Source organism: Amborella trichopoda, chromosome 9 (genome assembly GCF_054954075.1).
Source record: "Amborella trichopoda isolate Santa Cruz 75 chromosome 9, AtrichopodaSantaCruz75HAP2 v2.0, whole genome shotgun sequence".
Lineage (NCBI taxonomy): Eukaryota > Viridiplantae > Streptophyta > Magnoliopsida > Amborellales > Amborellaceae > Amborella > Amborella trichopoda.
In genome coordinates this window covers 42591881-42611128 of record NC_142344.1, presented here as the reverse complement: position 1 = coordinate 42611128, position 19248 = coordinate 42591881, and the positions used below count along the sequence as shown (strand labels likewise).

Genomic DNA, 19248 nt, shown 5'->3' with positions numbered 1-19248 from the left:
AAGTCTAGCACGAACCAAATATAAATGGCTATCAATGCCACAATGGCAATATTACTCCCAATCAAAAAGCCCATCCTCAACAAGGGAATTTTGGGTCCTCAAAAATAAAATTAGGTTGAAACAAAAAAAAAAAAAGAAAAAAAGAAAAGAAAAAGAAAAACACCAGTTGGCATTAAAAAGAGTGAGGAAATATTATGTCCCAATGAACGGTTCACACCATCCACTGTCCACAAGATCATGAAGTCCCCATCCAAACTGATACAAATAAAGTATCCAAATGCCCGGGAAATAATGAGCTTTGCATTACTACATGAATAAAATGCACAACATAAAATCAAATCAAAGTGAAAATTCATCACCCCTTCAAAAGAGGTAAGAAAGCAACCAAAAAGAGACAGCAAACCAGTACAAAGAATGACTAATATACAATCTGTGAGACATACATTCAAAATAAAAAGAAAAGAATGAAGTAACAACCATTAAAATAACTCTGATTCTACAGGAACACTTTCGCTCAGTGCTGCAGGTTTAGTTTCATTTGGTCCTCCAGGCTTATTTTCACTTGGAATTTCAGGCATAGGTTCACTCGATGCTTCAGGCTTAGTTTCACTCGGTGCTTCAGGCTCAGAAGGTGGGACCTCTGGTGTTTCTTTTGGTTGCGGAGAAGCTTCTATGAGAAGTGGTTTGCTTTGTTGCTGTGTCCCTTGAGGAGTGGGAGTTGGTGGCTTTTTAGCTGTGATTGACGAAGGTAGTGAAGGCATACCCGGAGGAAGAATCTCAATTGGCGGTTTCTTGCCTGCCTCTGCTAAGCTTGTTAGCTTTGGTTCCTCTAAGGATGCAGCTGATTGCAGGTCCAGTTTGACTAATTTGTAAGTGGGAATGTTGGAAAGCTCCTTCTGTAACATGGTGTTCCACGCCTGAACCAGGCTCTTAAGTGATGGGCGTCCATGAGCCTAGAGAGAGGAACATTATTTTCAGAGGCGATGATAATGAGTAGACAGGAGAGGGAAAGAAAATGCTGTCAAGGGTTCAAATTAGAGAACTTTGCAAAAGCTGTCACTACAAGGGGAGGCCACGTCCTCACCCCTCCCATCCCCCCCACCCCCTGGGGAGCCCCCCTCATCCGCTCTAGCGCACGCACACACACACGGATGTTTGTTTGTATAAAAGAGTGGCTATTGTCATTCTAAATAGTAATGGTAACAGGGCAGCTTCACATTTCTCACACAACCAGTGTATGGGACTTGGCACACTAGGGCATCCAAGGTCAGTTCTCAATGAAAAGAAGTGGGAGATTGCCCATAGTACCTGAAGACACACCTGAACCCCACCACCAGTGACCAGAACAGGCTGTGGATGCCACCATGATCAACCAAATATCCCATAACGAATGGTGTACGGTATACTTCCTTTTTTCTCAAAGCTACAGGTAGTGCTTTAGATCTTGAAAGTCAAAGGCCTAAAGAGAAATAAGCGGTTATTTTTTACTTTCAAACCCATGACATTATGCAATGTGAAAGAAAATTACATGTGAATGGAGAACAGCCTCTGCTAGCATGCCAGTATCCTGCCATGTCTTCTCCATGAGAGTATTGTCTCCCAATACCGAAGCCGCAAATGCAGCCTCACGTCCTTGGCCTGCTGAGATCAGATTATTTACTAGAACCTGGAGAGAAAAACAAAGAACATGTGAGAATTTCAAATAACAGAGTTTCAATGACTACACATGAAATCCGTGTAGCTGCACAATGCACATCTATGGGCACATGTTTAAATGCAAGCAAATAGGCCTGACTTGGCGGATTTCCATCTATGCATGAGAGTATAATTGAGGAAGGCCAAGTATATAATAATCCTAAACAGGATATATAGAAAAACCATACTCCTAAAGGCACCACCACCTAGTGAAATGGGCGGCGATAGAGAGAGTGGACCCACAGGCCCACTCCCGCACTCTCCATCAGCACTCATCATTCTACTTAGCAGTGCTGTGCCTAAGGACCATGGTAGTTCCATAGTCCTAAAGAAAATAGTGTACGCTTTCTTTAGAAAGAAAGGGCTAAAGCATTATGACATACACTCAAGCGTGTCAACTCTCCATGATTTGCAAGTCGTAGTGCCAACCCTCTCAACTCTTGACCCTTCAAAGCCCCTTTTACAGAACCAGCAGCAGCCAGCCTCTTAAGAGCTTCCCGAGCAATATCACCTTGTGCAGTTGCATCAGCGGCATCAATAAGATCGAGAAATTCTTTTGCAAATTTTTCTATTCCTTGGACAGTATCTACTAAGTTTTCTGCTTTAGCTGCTAAATTGAGGATCTCTGTTACTTCTCTCCCAACATTTTCTTGCCCAATATGCCTGCTATTGCTCATGGTTAATAGACATTGAAGTGCTCGTTTCAGATCATTGCTCTGCATTGCCAAGTCAAACTCCAACCTGGAAAAACAGGAATAAACTATAAATCCAATTTATAAATTTAAACAGATTAGGAAAGAAAATATATATTAAAAACAAAAAAAACAAAACACTATCTTCATCTTTATGCAAAGGGTTAATAACTTTATGAATGGACGGCAAACCAAAAGAGGAGGTTAATGTGATGCAAGCCAAAAAAACACAACTATAAAGGCAAAGTTCAGAAATGCCATGTAAAAACTCGGCAATGCGTTGACGCTGAGGGTGCTCTTGAGTTGTAAACCTCTTAGATATTCCAGGCAAGTGAAGAGCTTCAGTTGCGTATCCCATTCCAAGCAAAAATTGAGCCAAGTCATCATGGTGCTCCCTAGCAAGCCTACTAGCCCTGTAACAGGCAGCAGCATGATAAGTTCTTGACACGGGTGAGCCTATGAATGAAAGAGGTCAAGAAGATATACCATTTAACCGCACTAACAGCATCCCCATAGGCAGCAAGACAGCGGCAACGGATACCTGGGTGGCTAAGAGCTATAGCATGGGCACACATGTACCTGAGATAGGGAAAAGAAGTATAACCAAACTTGGAGATGTACTCACTTTTAGGAACTGTGCAGCAATCTCTTAACAAATTACTTTTATACAATAGAAAATGGAAAAAGGTTACATTTGAAACAAACATCCCATACAAGATTCATATAAGAAAGATTCATATAAGAAGGCCCAAGATTTTGGAGAAGATTGCATTTTAGCAAATTCCTATGGTAATTAGTATAAACATGAGTTGATCAAGAACAGCAAATTCAACCATGCATGGAACATAAAGGTCCACCTTGAAGCATCATGTATTGGATCCACCCATTAAGCCAATGGTAATCTGATGGAAATTGTTCTTTATTTTTATTCAACTTTAAAGGATGTATATTATAATTTTTTTTAGGGTCTATTTTTAGTGTTTTTAGTTTTTTTGGGATTCTAGGGTTTTTATATTTTTTTGTTTATTTCATGGAAGCTATGCACAAGCACTATTTATGAATACTATACATGGGTACTATTCATAGGGGCAAATTTGTTATTACGAAATTTAAGTTTAAGTTAGGACCTTTTGGTCAAAAGTTAATTGTATGAGCAAATATTGTCCGAAACAATAATTTTCCATTAGAAAGAATGTCTTGTAAAAGAAGACTAAGGCTTGAGCCATAGGTGGGAGAAAGCATTGGGGTTTCTCCAAAATTTGCTTGTATCAAGGTGCTTTCTTGCTAATTTTCTATGTTCTTCAAGTTCTCCTACACCACAATCGTGTTTTTGGATAACTAACAAGGGGATCGTTATTATAGGATAACTTTGTGCTTACCATCCAATAAAAATCGATAGAGCATCAGGTAATCAATTGGGGAAACTGGCAAGAAAGATAAAACTACGCACATACAAATCCATGACAGATATTTGTATCTGTCTAGAATCTTGACAACATGGAAAGGATAAAAACCTCATATGACATAAGCACTCATATTATACATTATCTACCAAAAAAAACTCATATTATACATTTACAAAAATGCACTCTACACATGATAAACAAACATAACAGCACACAATAATACAATATATGTATTCTCTGTGGCTCGTAGGAATAAAAATTTAGCACAGTTCAGTAACCCAAAGTGATGGATTGCCAATAATAAATCATTGGCCACCACTACAAAATAAAAATCGAAGCATTATGCAATAGTCAACTCTTATGAAAGCAAGGTGTTACCTGTCAATCAGCCAGAGGACCCCATCTCTGACACCAACAACAACAAGAGGACCAACTGGACGCTTCTGCTCTGGAGGGAAACGTGTGACTGCCACCGACACCCCTCCACCACCAACAGCTATCTCATTGACCTTTCGTTCCTCCATCTCTCTTGGAACCATGTCCTCCATATCCATTTTAGACTGTTTTGGCATACTTATGAATGGTGGAATAGAAGGCGCATACTGGAAAGAAGCCAACCTTACAACCTAAAAGAGCGAATAATGGAGTTAATAGTCATAGAGCCATAGCAGATGGCAACAGCTAATAGATGAAGGACTGCAAGTCCAGATCACGAACAACTATCCTGATTGATCACATTGGATATATTCTAAAATGAATGGATTGTATATTTATGTCAGTGAGTTTCATGTAATTATTCTCAGAATATAACCAAAGATCACAGAAGAAGAATTTGTGTTTATTTTTTTATAAAAACATACATGTTTCATAGTAAGAAATTTGGAGAAGAAACATGACAAGCAATGGATGCAACATGTATGGATGTGAGTGTAAAGGTAATTTCACTTGGCAGGTTGACAAAGGAAGGAGCAGCAGGCATCTCGATGACGATGCGCCCAACAGCTTGAAACCCTCCCATTCCTTTTCTCCTTTCTAATATCTCACCCTCTTCTCACTCTTATCTCCTCTCTTTCCACCCATTACTCTTTATCTCTTTCCATTGACTATTTCTGTCCACCACCCACTCCCATTTTCCAGCTCACTCTTCCTCTCTCTCTCTCTATATATATATATCCCTCTATTTCTCTCCACTCCCCCTTCTTTATCTCCCCGATATCTCATCTGTTTTGCCTGCAGTCAATTTCTTGTAGGCCGCTGATCCAGATGTTATTTTTTGGTTTGCACTTTGGAAACCCTTTTAGAGTGTCCAGTGTGCGGGTAGCCATACGGGGGATTTTGTATACAAACTCTATTCTATGGTAATACAGTCAATCACTTCTCAGACAAAGATAAATTTTCTAAACAGAAAACAACTTCAAAAATAAAAAAGGAAAACATTTTTTTATTGGGAAGGTATAAGAGAAGCTCAGAAAATGATATTTAGGTGTGGACAAATCACAGTTCACACTCTTTGGATAATCAATGATTTTAATTTTTTTTTCAGTTCTGAATTTCCAATCATCTAAAGAGAGCTTTGGATCCAATGCAATACAACAAAAAACAAGGCTTCGAGAAGCACTGATTCAGATAAGGAGTTTGGACACTTCTGAGCTTGGTCACTTTGATCAGAATCACTTAAGAAATTCTTGCCCTCCAATGCCATCAAAAGATCTTTAGGACAAACCTTACCATTGAGAGCAATAAAGGAAAAAACCTGATTAAATAAGGAAGAAAAAAGCTCATTCTATCTACAACATCTACAACCCTGGAAGGGTTAAAGTGACAAACACTTACCGTTGGGGTTATGTGGCCATTTAAAGGCCTTACAAGCATGTAAAATTATGACTATAGTGATATAATAACTCCAGTGGGAGTACGGTCCACAGGGATCAAAGATGGCAAAATTGATGCCAAAACTCAAACAAGGCTTAACGAGCTAGGCCGGGTTGAGTTTAAAACCCTTTATCTCTGGACATGAGGCACAACCGTGAAGGGTTTAGGGTTAGCCCTTGATGAGGTCGAAGAGATGCATAGAGTGGTTGGCCAAGAGACGGTGTGACCCTTGTGTGAGATTAGAGGGCCTGAAGGAACAAGGGTAAATCCTCATCATGACCATTGTACAACATCTACATATGATAGCCATATTGAGAAGCAAACACCATTGAGGGTGTAACATGTATATGTGCGAGAGATAACCCCCATGCACCAATTGCGATAAGTGTGCACAAGTCCGTGTGACCTAAGCTTGAACATAGGGGGAACCTATAGTCCATAAACTAGGACTGTGTTCTCATCACCTGTAGGCAGGCTTTGATGGTCCAATCATGAACCCCTGTGATTGACTGTGGGCCATGGGAACTATTGAGTCAGTTTGTGAAAGTGAGTGTAAAACATGGTCACTAGTAGAGATGGAGTGCCTCAGTCTATTTGCATTTTTCTTAATGAAGTTGGATCCGATTTCCATCAAAATAATTTTAACATAATTAATTGTGTTAAATGATTTTTAGAATTTTTTTTTTTTGATAAAGTTAACATTGTATTGCTGTGGGGAATGATTATATGGATGTGAGAGTTCAAAGTCACCCACACAGGGTGACTCGGTAAAAATGCGTTTAGTCTATCATGTACAAAACGGGCTTATAGAAACCGCCCAATTACCTTGATTTACATGGAGCTTTCAAAAAATTCCAGCAGGGCAAAAATATGCCAATATACAAGGAGTTTTAGGTTATGTGCCAATGGTCCAGAGCAAAAAAGGAGTTGGACCCTGCTTGAGCTTGTCCTTGGCTTCTAGCTCCTTCTTTTGCCAAGAGATCTGCGGTGTCGTTGGACGTCCTCCATATATGCTTCCAGGAGACGTCCATAGCCCTGCAAATGTGATCAATTTCGTCAAAAATTGAGGTTAGGTGCCATGGTGGAGAAGACATTTTACTTGCCCAGGAGATGACATTTTGTGAGTCTCCTTCCACTATGAGGTGCAAGCCCAAGAATGGTTGAAGTTTTTCAAGCCTAGTAAGAGGGCCAAGGCTCCTGCGTGGTGGGAATCCTTGAGACCAAGGTGCACAGAAAACGTTAGGTGGATGTTGCTTTGGTGGTCTCTGAAGACCCCCCCTGCCCCTGTGGGGCTTGGATTCCCTAGGGAACAATCATCAAAGTTTAACTTGATGCTTCCTACTGGCGGTGGTTGCCAGTTCTTGGTTCTAGTTTGCAAACGCGGTTTGTGATAAAGGACATTTTTCCATTGAGTGAGGAAGAGGATCCCTGGAATGCCCGAAAAGGCCTTATGGTATGAGGCCCAAAAGGTGACCAAAGAGATTGCCTTGTGTAGGAGTGCCACTGTGTGGAGTTTTTGGCCTTGAAAAATTCTAACATTTCCTTCCACCCAGACTGTCCAAATGGTTGCAGCTATTGTTGCCCTCCAAAGGATTCTTCCGGCCTTCGGCCAACATGAGTCGAAATCGTAAGATATCAAGGCCTTGACCGAGGGAGGGGTGACCCATTTGATGCCAAATAGTTGCAACACTTGGCCCCAAAGATTGTAGGTAAAGTAACAGAGGATGAATAGATGGGGATTTGATTCCTCCTCACATTGACACAAAGCACACCTATAAGGGATCGGGATCTCTCTCCTTTTGGAGGTGGTCCACTGTGAGAGCTCTATGGGAGCAGGTGAGTTAGTTGAAAGTCTAAACTTTGGGTGGAGCTATGGTGGACCAAACTTTGGACAGAACCGAAGTGGGATTCCCCAGGAGAGTGGGGGGCAAAGTTAAGCTTTTATAGAGGAGGCTACCGAGAACTTGATATGAATTTTTAGAAGGCGCTGGATATTTTATTTTATCAAAATAGATATTTTCATAAGCAAAAATTGAATTTTCAGGTTTTTAAATATTCATAGAAAAATAAAATACTTATGCTTTTTAAAAACTCATTTTATTTGTTTTAAAATCTATTTAAGATTGTGAGGGCCCAAAATTTATCGAGGCCCACCAAGGGGCCCACTTGAGTGGGATGCCCCACTCTTTCCTTATTTCTCCTTTTGTTACATGGTGGCTTGTTGAGGAGGCCATCTAGAAGCTATGGAGAGATATGATTGATTCATTTCAAAATAGAAAGTATAACAATTGATTGAAAATCATGACATAAATTTCAAGCATATGACACTTTTCCATAAAAGAGATTTTGATGGAATTAGGTTAAGGAAACTTAGAGATAAGGTTCTAGCACATTCTTTTAGATCATGATGACTGATCTAAGGATTGTATGGCTAAGATCTTTCACCCCACAGGTCACTTATGATCTACAGACAAGATCAAATCTCCATAAAGATGGCTAAACGCTAAATCTCAAACCATAACCTAATACATCACATTGGGGGGTCCATTACCTGCACCTAATTTGATCTCTCTCTCTCTCTCTCTCTCTTCCTCCTAAGGTAGCACGCCACCCTCTCTCTAGTCTCATCTCTCTCTCCCATACTCTCTAAGAGTTAGAAAAAAAAAGAAAAGGGGGCACACCCCTAGGTGGTCACATACTTTGAAGAAGAGAATTTAGCCAGAGGTTCCATTTGCTGAGATTCAAGAAAGACCAAGATCTCGTATGCCAAGTGGAGGAGACCCGGTGTGGAGTATACGAAGTCCTTGAGGGTAACCTGAGGTAAGGTATTCGGTAATTCTAATGGCTCCATGTTTCATGATTTTTCATGGATTGTATTTTTGTTTGATTGTATAGAATTGCAATCGTATGCAAGAAAAGATCCTAGATTGTATTACGGCTTATTTTTTAACAAAGATTGTAATTCTTGGACATATGTAAGTGTTCTAGCCGTTATTGCAAAAGAAAAAGAAAAAAAGAAATATTTTAAACTATACATATTGTGGTAGATTACATTGTTCTCTTTCATTAATATCAGAGCTTAATCACTTGCTGCTATATTGATTTTTCTTTGGATGTTTTTTTTGTGAGTTTTGAATCAAGAAACTTGAGAGCCAATGGCTTTGTGGTCAAGTGATACACCTCCAGAAAAAGTATTGGCATGTTTCCAACCCAGAAAGGCACTCTGCAGATAAGGGTTTTTGTGCTATTTTGGCGCACTGATATGACCTAGATGATGAGGTACTTTTCTCGGGTATACCCCAGTGATATTTTGTCTTTTTTTGAAGTAGTATTTCCCTGCAAAATTTCAATGGGAGATCATGTGGGGATTGAGAGTCGTGGACACATCATTGAGGGGTGTTAGTTATGATCCTGCAAAATCCAAGAACTGTATATTATGTTCTATGAATTTTTCCACCAAGTAAATATTTTTATTTTGGGGGAATATCTGACTGTATTTCACTGAAATTGAGTCTTACTTTAAAAAATAATAATTTCATGGACAAAATCCCTATGGTTTGAAAGACATGGTTATTTTACTGAAGGGTGCTCAAAAGCTGTTTTCTAAAACGAAGACTGTTTTGGTGACGTGAATGTCATGATTTTGTATCCCTTCTTAACAAAATGTTTTGAGGCCCACACTGAGTCTTTATATTGCCCTTTTGAGTCAATTTTATAACATGTATTCGACTGTAAACTGCCGAGGGGATCCAGATAATCTAACATTCTAGTGGGAGTACTTGCTTATACTTGGTGGAGCAGCTGGAACAATATACGGCAATGCAATCCACAGTGAAACCTGGATATGTGGTACTGGTTGTCTGGCTACGAAAGGAAACAGCATGATTGAAGATCTTCCTTCAGTTGCTGAAATACGACCACATGCGATGAGGGTGTATGAAGATATTATGCGACAACGAGTCCATGATTCATAATCCTAAGACTAAAGACGTAAAGATGGACTATGGTTACATTCGAGACAAGATCCGGGCAGCAGTGAGATGGTTCATGACTCCCACAGAGGCTATATCCATGAATCCTTAGTGAAAGGACTGATGGTGAAGGAGTTCACCAGGTTATATAAGGAGCATGAGAGAAAATAAGTGAGAAATGCTTGAGAGAGAGATTGTAATGGGCAGATGACAATGTAAGAGAGAGATTGTAGGGCCTTCAAAGGCCAAGTGGGAGATGTTGGGGTTATGTGACAATTTAAAGGCCCCATGAAAGCATGTAAAATTATGACCTTAGTGATATGATACTCCAATGGGAGTACGGTCCAAGGGGACCAACTATGGCAATTTTGATGCCGAAGCTCAAACTAGACTTAATGAGCTAGGTTGGGTTGAGTTTAAAACCTTTTATCTCTGGGCATGAGACACAACCATGGAGGGTTTAGGGTAAGAGGTCGGAGAGATGCCCAAAGTCGTTGGCTAAGGGACTGTGTGACCGGTGTGTGCGATTGGATATAGCCTCTATGGGAGTCATGAACCATCTCACTGCTGCCCCATAAAGATGGCTAAACCCTAAATTCCATTTTAATTCCAAATGTTATATCCATTGAGGGTGTAACATGTATATGTGCAAGAGATAACCCCCATGCACCAATTGCGATAAGTGTGCACAAGTCTGTGTGACCTAGGCTTGACCATAGGGGGAACCTGTAGTCCATAGACTACAACTGTGTTCTCATCACCTATTAGCAGGCTTTGATGGTCCAATCATGAACCCTTGAGATGGACTGTGGGTCATGGAAACTATTGGGTCAATTTAAGAAAGTGAGTGTGGGATACGGTCACTAGTAGAGATGGAGTGCCTTAGTACAATTGCATTTTTCTTATATGATTGATTGATTTCAAAATAGAAAGAATGATGATTGAAAATCATATGACAAATTTCAATTAGGTGACACTTTTCCATGAAAGAGATTTTGATGGGATTAGGTTAAAGAAACTAAGGGATAAGGTTCTAGATCATGATGACTGATCTAAAGATTGTATGGCTAAGATCTCTCACCCCACAGGTCACCTATGATATATGGTCAAGATCAAATCTCCATAAAGATGGCTAAACCCTAAATTCCAAACCTAGCCTCTCTATTATAAATACATCACATTGGGAGATCCATTACCTACATCGAATTTGATTCCTCTCCCTCTTCCTCCTAAGGTGGCACGCCACCCTCTCTCTACTCCCATCTCTCCCTCTCATATTCTCCAAGGTTTTTAAAAGAAAGAAAGGGGGCACGCCCCTAGGTGGTCTATAAAGAAAGGGGGACACGCCCCACATACTCAAGAGAGGAAAAGCCCCATGTTGTGCACACACATGTTCTCATACTTTGAAGAAGAGGGTTTAGCCAAAGCTTTCATTTGTTGAGATTCAAGAAAGACCAAGACCCGTGCACCATTGATAGAGGAAAGTCGGTGTACGAAGTCCTTGGGGGTAACTTGAGGCAAGGTATTCGGTAATTCTAATGGCTCCTTATTTCTTGATTCTTCATGCATTGTATTTTTATTTAATTATATAGAATTGCAATGGTATGCAAGCAATGGTATGCAAGAGAAGATCCTAGATTGTATTGGAGTTTATTTTTTAACAAAGATTGTAAATTCTTGGACATCTGTAAGTGTTCTAGCAGGTATTGCAAAAGAGAAAAAAAGGAAAACTTTAAACTATACATATTGTGCTAGATCACATAGTCCTCTTTCACTAACAACCAAGAAGTATAGAACACCATAATAGTTTGGCCTGATACAGTAAGAAACAATAAACAAACAGATAATACTGTATAGAAACCAAGAAATGACCAAGTAATGTCGCTTCAAAATCAGTATTAAAAATTGAGGGTCATCTCTTTGAATATAAACAGAATTTTTATTTTAACTTTAAAAAATAGAAGCATGATTTCATGGGGAAGCTTAGTGAAGCATATCAACCACGTAAGAATCACATGTGGAAATTACTATTATATTAGGATGAGTTTGGACCACCACCCTACGAGTAGTCGTATTAGCACTACTCTGTAATGCAGGAAAAATAAGTTTTTTTTTTTTCAACCCAACTTTTTCTGTTTAGGTGCTAGTTTGTGGCGATTTCAACAAAAGTAGGGTTCAAGAAAAACAAACAGACAAACAGGTGGAAATGTGCCAGCATAAGCAGGATAAATAAATAGTAGATTTAAGGTTTATTGGTCAATACTAAATTGCCCTCAACATTCAATTATCTTAAAAATAAATATCATCGAACAACATAATATAGAGCTTTAAGTATATGTGATTCTGGAGCATGTCAATACATTATAAACTATAACGCAGCATAAGAATTGCAATTATCAGACCTGAAGCAATGGAGGTCTCAAGGGTATCTTTTCGTGAGCAACAGCTTTTGGACCATCAACTGCGATCAGTGCTAACTCCCCATGCTCAGCTACAGCTCTAGCATGTGCTTCCTTTGCCTTCAACTCTTCCTTTTTCTTTATTGTTTCTAGATCAATTGATGATACACCAGCATCCACAAAAACACATCTAGCAGAAATATAGAAAGTTACATTAGCTTCAAAAGAAAGAATAAAGATAAAATAATACAAACAATTACATGCCTTTGAAAACATGCGAGACAAGCACCAAGTCACGACAGGTTTTAAGATATCAATATAATAAGATAAGCATATAACATCACCTCTATCAGTAGGATGGGATAAACAAAATGATACATTTCACAAGTGGCATTGAAGAACTGAAAATATCATAACAGAATTATGCAGTTCTATATTGGGTGACTTGGGCTGGGGACCCAAGTGAGTCAGAGCAGGAGTCCTTGTAAAAACACTGCTTAAAAGAACATATGCATATTAGACGTGTCATTTTTATGATTAAACTAACTGACAATCATCTCTTATATTTGCATTATGTCCAGTAAACAAATAAAACCGTAGCACAAGTTTGCACTAATTTGTAACACAATCATTACTGATGAATAGAAGATTTTCTGATGCAGTCAGCTTTCGAAGGACAAATTTTCACCAGGATGTCTGTTGGGGTACTTCAAACCATCAGTTCAAGATTTCTTCAAGTGATAAGACCCTTATCTCTGTGGGTTGTTCATAATTCGGATGTTTTCGGCTTTATGGCCAAAAGCTTGCTGAAAAAATCAGTAACAAATTTTACTTCCTTAGGGCATTAGGTTTCATTCCATTACTGAGTCCTATAAGGTAGACCACCTTCTAGAAAGATCAATCTTCTAGAAGATTGTGAGCTCCATAAATTAGACAGTTGAGATTCTTCAAATCTAGTAAATTATTTCTTTCTCTGTTTCATAAGTTAAATTAGTTTCCTGATTATATTTAAGATGTTAGAATGATTCTTTCAATGTATTGTAAAGGTATGGTTCTCTGAAACTATAAAGGAACTAAACTAATTTCGGAATAACCTAGAAGATTAAGAAGCGTAGGAGTAGACATAACTTGGGTACTAAAGTTCAGTCAAATAAAGAAGGATTCAAACGTCTACAAACACCCATGTGGGTCTATATGGCGAACCAAATCAAGTCAAGCAATTATTATCTATGGTGTGAGGTGAGGCTACGTTTAGAGAAAGATTCCTTATCTTTTTGTAGAAAATGTTCTACAACTCTAGCCTAGGTTTGGAAATCTCCCGCAAAGGTTATAGCCCTCTTTATTCTTTTAACAGCAAGATTACTCAAAACCCTAGCTTGTCAATTGGAGGTTCTCCCCACAGAAGCTTGCATCCCCCTTCTTTCCCCTCTTGAGGCACATCCTTGTCTAAGATTTCCCAAAACAAAATTCACTGACTCAAGATCTACCATAAACCCTAGTTTAAGCAGTCCAACCCTCAAGTAATTTATGCCATTACAACCCTCATTCCAAATACACAACCTCCAGAGGCTACAAACTAAACACTTACCTTTTCCTAATTCAACCTTACAATCCATCTCATCCTCCTATCTTACTGGACCTGATAAATTCTAGCAACTTTAACATCCATTAAACCCTCTATTTCAAACCCTAAACATTACCTCAACCTCACCAAACCCTCATCCCACCTTTAGTCCTAACCCCCTTAAGACCTCCAATTATTCACTGCTACTAAAAATAGGATATCTTAGATTACCTTAAACGCTGCTGACTCTAAACCTCACATATAGCCCACTAAACCTTTGTCAGACTCATGTAGGATCCAACCCGTTGGTCGTGCATCATCATTTCAAGAATATTCAACCGTGTGTTAAAGAGGCACTCTCAGGCCTAAGAAGACAAACAGAATTGTATTTAGAAGCTCAATCTTTTAATATAGAAGGCAGCCAAAAGATGACCAGGCAAATATAATTTACGATTTCGATGCAAGCCCTGCCACAAAAGCTCAATCATTCAGATGGTTGCAATGACCCTTTCAATTTGATAATTGGGTTTTCGTGATATGGAATATTGCAGCCACATTGGCCGTCGCACTTCTCCCCAAACACATCTCTCAAAAACTGGTTTAAGGATATCTAAGATGTAGATACATATTAGACATTCTCCTCATCAATCTGGCATGGAATACCACCTGAAAGCAAGGAATGCTTAGGTTTATATCAGTTACCCACAAATTATACGTCTAATTCCCCTATGTGACTTTGTGAATGAATCAGCAAAGAGTTTTTTCAGCATTATAGAGAAATTAGAGAAGTGACTGTAAGTTATGATACTTTGTCACCGAGAAGAGAGAGACAAAAGGATAGCAAGAGAGACCAGTGTGGACCCCACATTCACTATGTATGGGGTTGCATCTTCACTATGTGATTAAATATTACAAGACTTGATGTAAGGGTATGTACAACTACATATATGCCTTAAAAATCCAGGGATGTAATATTATGAAATAAAATAACAAATAAGAATGACATCATAGGTGAGCAAGTACGGGAGTAATTTGTCCGAAGGGGGGAACACAATAGACCAAAAGATCCCAATGGTAAGAGCATCACCACTGATACAACGCATATATTAGGTATCGAGATCCCAACCCATTGGAGATCCAAATATCTCAAACTTTTCATCCACTCCCACCTTGGTCATGGTCCGGGATCCCCCTGTGGAGGGCCTCCATAGCAGTCGTGCTTTGGGTCATTTGGACCGAGAGAAACAAAAAAGATATTCCATGGCAAGAGGACAACAATCGGCGCTTTGAAAGATATGATCAAATCCCTTGTCATCTTTGGGCCAAAAATAGCAATTCTTTCAAGCACTTCTCCTACGCGAACTTTCACCAAGATTGGGAGGCTCTTCTAAACTTAAGGCCTGACCGCACGCACCTCCTTATGGAGGCCGCCTGAACATGTTGAGGACAAACTCAACTTCAATGGCTGCTCCTTGGGTAACTTAGGTCCAACGGGCATTGGGGGCATTTTCAGAGACCACAATGGTTGTACCCTCATCTCCTACTCCTCAATCGGGCATATGCCGAATCCAGTTCAGCCAAGGCCCTAGCCTCCTAGAAGGCCCTTAGAACTTCAACCCCAACTGGAGCTCAACCCTACTCATTGAGGGAGACTCCAAAAACGACCTTTGCAAGAATGTGCACGACTCATGGAGGAATACATGGAGGGAAGAAAATGCAGCAGCCGACACCCTCCCTAGACTAGGTGCTACACTAGCGGAAGCCTCTATTGCGAATCCACATGGGACATTTTCAGCAAACTTTATGCATCCGTCCCTTTTTTTGATACTTTTGTCTAATGCCTCCTGACTCTATAGCATTTGTTGTGACCTAACGCAATATCATTTTTTTCCGCCCTTCTGGGGTTTTTATACAGGGCAACCGGCATGTGGGTAGCCTATACCTATGCAATTTTATCCTTATTTAATATAACAGTCAAAATATTCAAAAAATAATAATCTCAAACTTTTGGGATCAAGTTCTCGACTACATGGAACAAGCCGTTCCACATGAATTGGAATCAATGTATTGCGGGACCTTAATCAAGGTTCCCCACTAGTATTAAAATCAAAGTCCTTGAGTGCCCTTGACCAAGGCTCCCTAAGTATTAGAATCGAGGTTACTAGAGTTTCTAAACACGCCATCGTTCTTCACTAAATAAAAAATGTACAATTACTTAATTAATAATAAATTTTAGAAAATGAGACACTTATTTCAGGTTCCCCTATTATTAAGTATTTACGATTGGGGTTAAGTAGAGTTTCAAGAAACCAATCCTCCTTTGTTGAATAAAGAGAATACAATTCTTGTCTTAATTAACAATAATTTTTAAAGAATAGAATGTTTCAAATAAAATTTAAGGAAATTCAAGCATTTCATAATATTATTGCAATCATTCTATAACCCATTTAAGTGCTAATTTATGTAACCAAAAAAAAAAAGTTCTCTTTGTTGTATCAATTTATAAACTCTTTTATGTGATAATCATTCTCTCACTCTAGACATTTGCATTTGAATCTTGATTACGCGTTATCAAAACTTCAATAACATGTAAATCAAATCACGGTTTGGTGCACTTATAAGCCCAAGACTCAATGTGGTGGAATGTAGATCCTAAATCACTCAGGATTGAGATTCCTTAATGGTGGGCAGTGAGAAACCTAAATTAGAAAATGAGATTCCATGAAGATCCCTTTTCCGAAGTGCTAGAGTGAGATTTCAGAGTAGAATTGCCTCCCAAGGTGGAGGACTCGATAACTATGATATCAATGCCCCTTGTACATGATACATAGTCTAACACCCCCTCATAGTCAATCATGCTTGGACATGTATAAATTGTCTTTTAGAAAGTGATGTCACTCACTGGTGAGCCCTTCGGTAAAAATGTCAACAATTTGATTCTCGATGCAAATATAATCATTTGAATCACCTCTGCTTCTATCTTCTCGTGCACAAAAAGATAATTAATACTAAGTGCTTCGTGCAGTCAAGAGAAATATGATTAGCGACAATAGCAAGAACCTCCAATTATCACAATAGAAGGTTCGTTGTTATACTTTATAACCAAGTTATATGATCAGATTTCGTATCCATATAATCCAATGCTCATACTTGATCATGCCACGAACTTTTGCTTCTTACTACAAGATACCAAGTGTCTTTCAAAATAAATGCATATCTTGAGACCGACCTATGCGAGTCAAGATCTCCCACCCAGCTGGTATCGGAGTAGCCAATGAAAGAAGCAAAACTTATATCATCTACATGTTTTTAGGTATGTAATATTAATTGTGCAACTTCAAGCATCGGATTATGCATTTTAATGCCTCCATGTGGACATTCGTGGGTGCGTGCATAAACCAGCATACCTGATTTACTGTAAAGGCTATGTAGGGACGAGTGAGGGTGAGGAGCTTAAGTGTGCTTGCCATGTTGCAGCACTTCTATGATTTTTCAAGTAATTTTCCTTTATCCACTATCAAACGTTTCTAGGGTGCTGTTAGAGTGGTTGATAGTTTGCAATGCAACATACTATTGCACTCATGTAAACCAAGCACATGTTTATATTCAGATAATCAGAGTTCATCCTGAGTGAGACACTTCTCTCTCGAGAAAGTATCATAGCTGTTCAAAATCTTTCCTCTGAAATATAACATGAAGGAAGCCCTTGATGTGGATGCTAAGATCTGAAGAAAGTATTGAAATGGTACTTCATCAACATGCATGAGGATAATCACAATGGCTCTAGCGCTCCTGTGGATGCAAAGAAAAAGATCAGTGCTGTCCTCATGAACCATAGTCCTTTATTGCATGATAAAGCTTTGAATCCATTTACAAGAAGCCGCTTCAATGATAAAAGGATGTCTACGACTCACAAAAGTACTCCGATAGATCCTTCTCATTAAAACGTAGGGGATACTCCCAGTATACTTATCTTAACTCTTCATGAAGAAATGCATTCTTTACATCAAGTTGGAAAAGAAATGCATTCTTTACTCGAATAGTGACAATTTTATTTTAAGAACTTTGAGAAAGAAAAACCCTAAAAGGGGTTCTTCAATTCATTGATATAAGGCAGAAAAGCCTTGGTAACACCTCCCAAGGTCTGTCGCTTCCATGGTACTCTTCAATTTCTTCATCTCCTCTTTCTCATCAATTCTTTTCTCAATTCTTCCGTTTTCTTCCCCCTAAACTTTTTTGTCCTCTACTTTCTTTACCTTCATCTTTTTTTTTCCCTTCCTTTAAGTCTTTGTATGCTTCCACTTTTTCTAATTTTTCTCTTTCTCCCTTATTTTTCCTAAATTCTTCTTTCTTTTTTCTTTTACTACAACACTCCAAACAACGAATACACCTCATTCAAAGAATCCATCAAAACCCTTAAACAAAATAACCCATAGATTCCTAGAATTAATTAAAACCCTTTGAAACCTTAACCCTTATTCCACACCTAAAGTCAAAACTTTGATGTTTTACATGTTAACAAACTCTAAAACTAGTTGTGCAAACCTTCGGGAGTTACTTTAAAAATCTACACCAGCTTCTCACCAGGTAGCAGATTAGCTTTATATCTGATCGAGATCAATTTTTTATTTAACTTAATTTTGTTTAGGGGCAGATTTCAATCCATTATAAATTTGAAATTATATCCTCTAGGCATTAAAATAAACTCTTGAATTACATGTTGATTTACACAAGTTTGTTTATTTAATTTTTTAGATAATTAACTGCTGAAATTGTAGATATTTAGCTTCATTTGAATTTAAAGGGTTCTCCAAAATAGTTTTAGGTTCTTGTAATCCAAGATTAATGAGTGGCTGATCCTAGCTTACATAAGTGTTGTTGATTAAAACCTTTTACCACTAATCAAGCTTTGAATCATTCGATACTGCCATTCAACTAGCACTTCATCTTATATACCAACAATCGAACTACTACTTTATCTTGTATACCAATTTGTTGCCCACAATGTGTAGTTCCAGAACGTGGCTTTTCTTTCGAAGGACATAGCTTCAACCCACATTGGTTTGCTTTTTGCCACATTATAGCTGGTAGGCTCCTTAGTTTAAGACATTTTATATAAATGCTGAATAATCACTTGTGAAGTTTCCATAGCTTATCCATCCACCTATAGGATGAAAGATATGGATAGATCAATGAATGCTTTGATTTACTGCACTATCGTCATTCATTGTGGCAGCCTCTCCATATTCAGCGTGCTGCCTGCAGACCCAACACCCATATTTTCAGCATTATCACCTTTCTGCCCCGGTATTTGTGTATTTTCTGCTTGCTGCCCTTCTATTTCATCCAACTTGCTGGCCATGATCTCATCATGCTGTCTACTCTAGTACTATCTATGATATATAATCACCTCCTTGTGCAATGTTGGGCTGCTCATTGGGAAGTCATCTCTAATATACGATTACCTCTTTAGTCACAGCATTAGGTTGCTCATTAGATGGAGTGTCGTCATCAAAAAGGTGCTCAAAATCTCCACCTATGTGATGAGGCGTTCTCTCATCAATGGTGCTAAGTTAATGAGTATTGTTGGGAGCAAGCCCAAACAAGATAACTTCATCTCTCATTACGGATCTTGAGTGCTATGAATTG

General features: G+C 38.8%; 1 protein-coding gene across 8 annotated transcripts in view; it reads right to left on the bottom strand.

Moving 5' to 3' along the window:
• Nucleotides 1–278: 278 nt before the first annotated feature.
• LOC18438955 (Transducin/WD40 repeat-like superfamily protein) overlaps nucleotides 279–19248 on the bottom strand; it is an 86092-nt gene continuing 67122 nt past the window's right edge. For 6 of the 8 annotated variants that reach the window (XM_020670200.2, XM_006849129.4, XM_020670202.2 and 3 more), the window contains exons 16-22: nucleotides 12039–12225; nucleotides 4172–4419; nucleotides 2874–2966; nucleotides 2699–2800; nucleotides 2079–2436; nucleotides 1529–1666; nucleotides 279–953 (exon numbers count right to left, since the gene is read on the bottom strand). In XM_020670200.2, the coding sequence (XP_020525859.1) occupies nucleotides 480–953; nucleotides 1529–1666; nucleotides 2079–2436; nucleotides 2699–2800; nucleotides 2874–2966; nucleotides 4172–4419; nucleotides 12039–12225 (1600 nt within the window). In that variant the 3' untranslated portion in view covers nucleotides 279–479. Of the gene's footprint in view, nucleotides 1460–1528; nucleotides 1667–2078; nucleotides 2437–2698; nucleotides 2801–2873; nucleotides 2967–4167; nucleotides 4420–12038; nucleotides 12226–19248 lie in introns of those variants that run through there. The other 2 variants (XM_088846537.1, XM_088846538.1) reach the window with 2 other exon arrangements.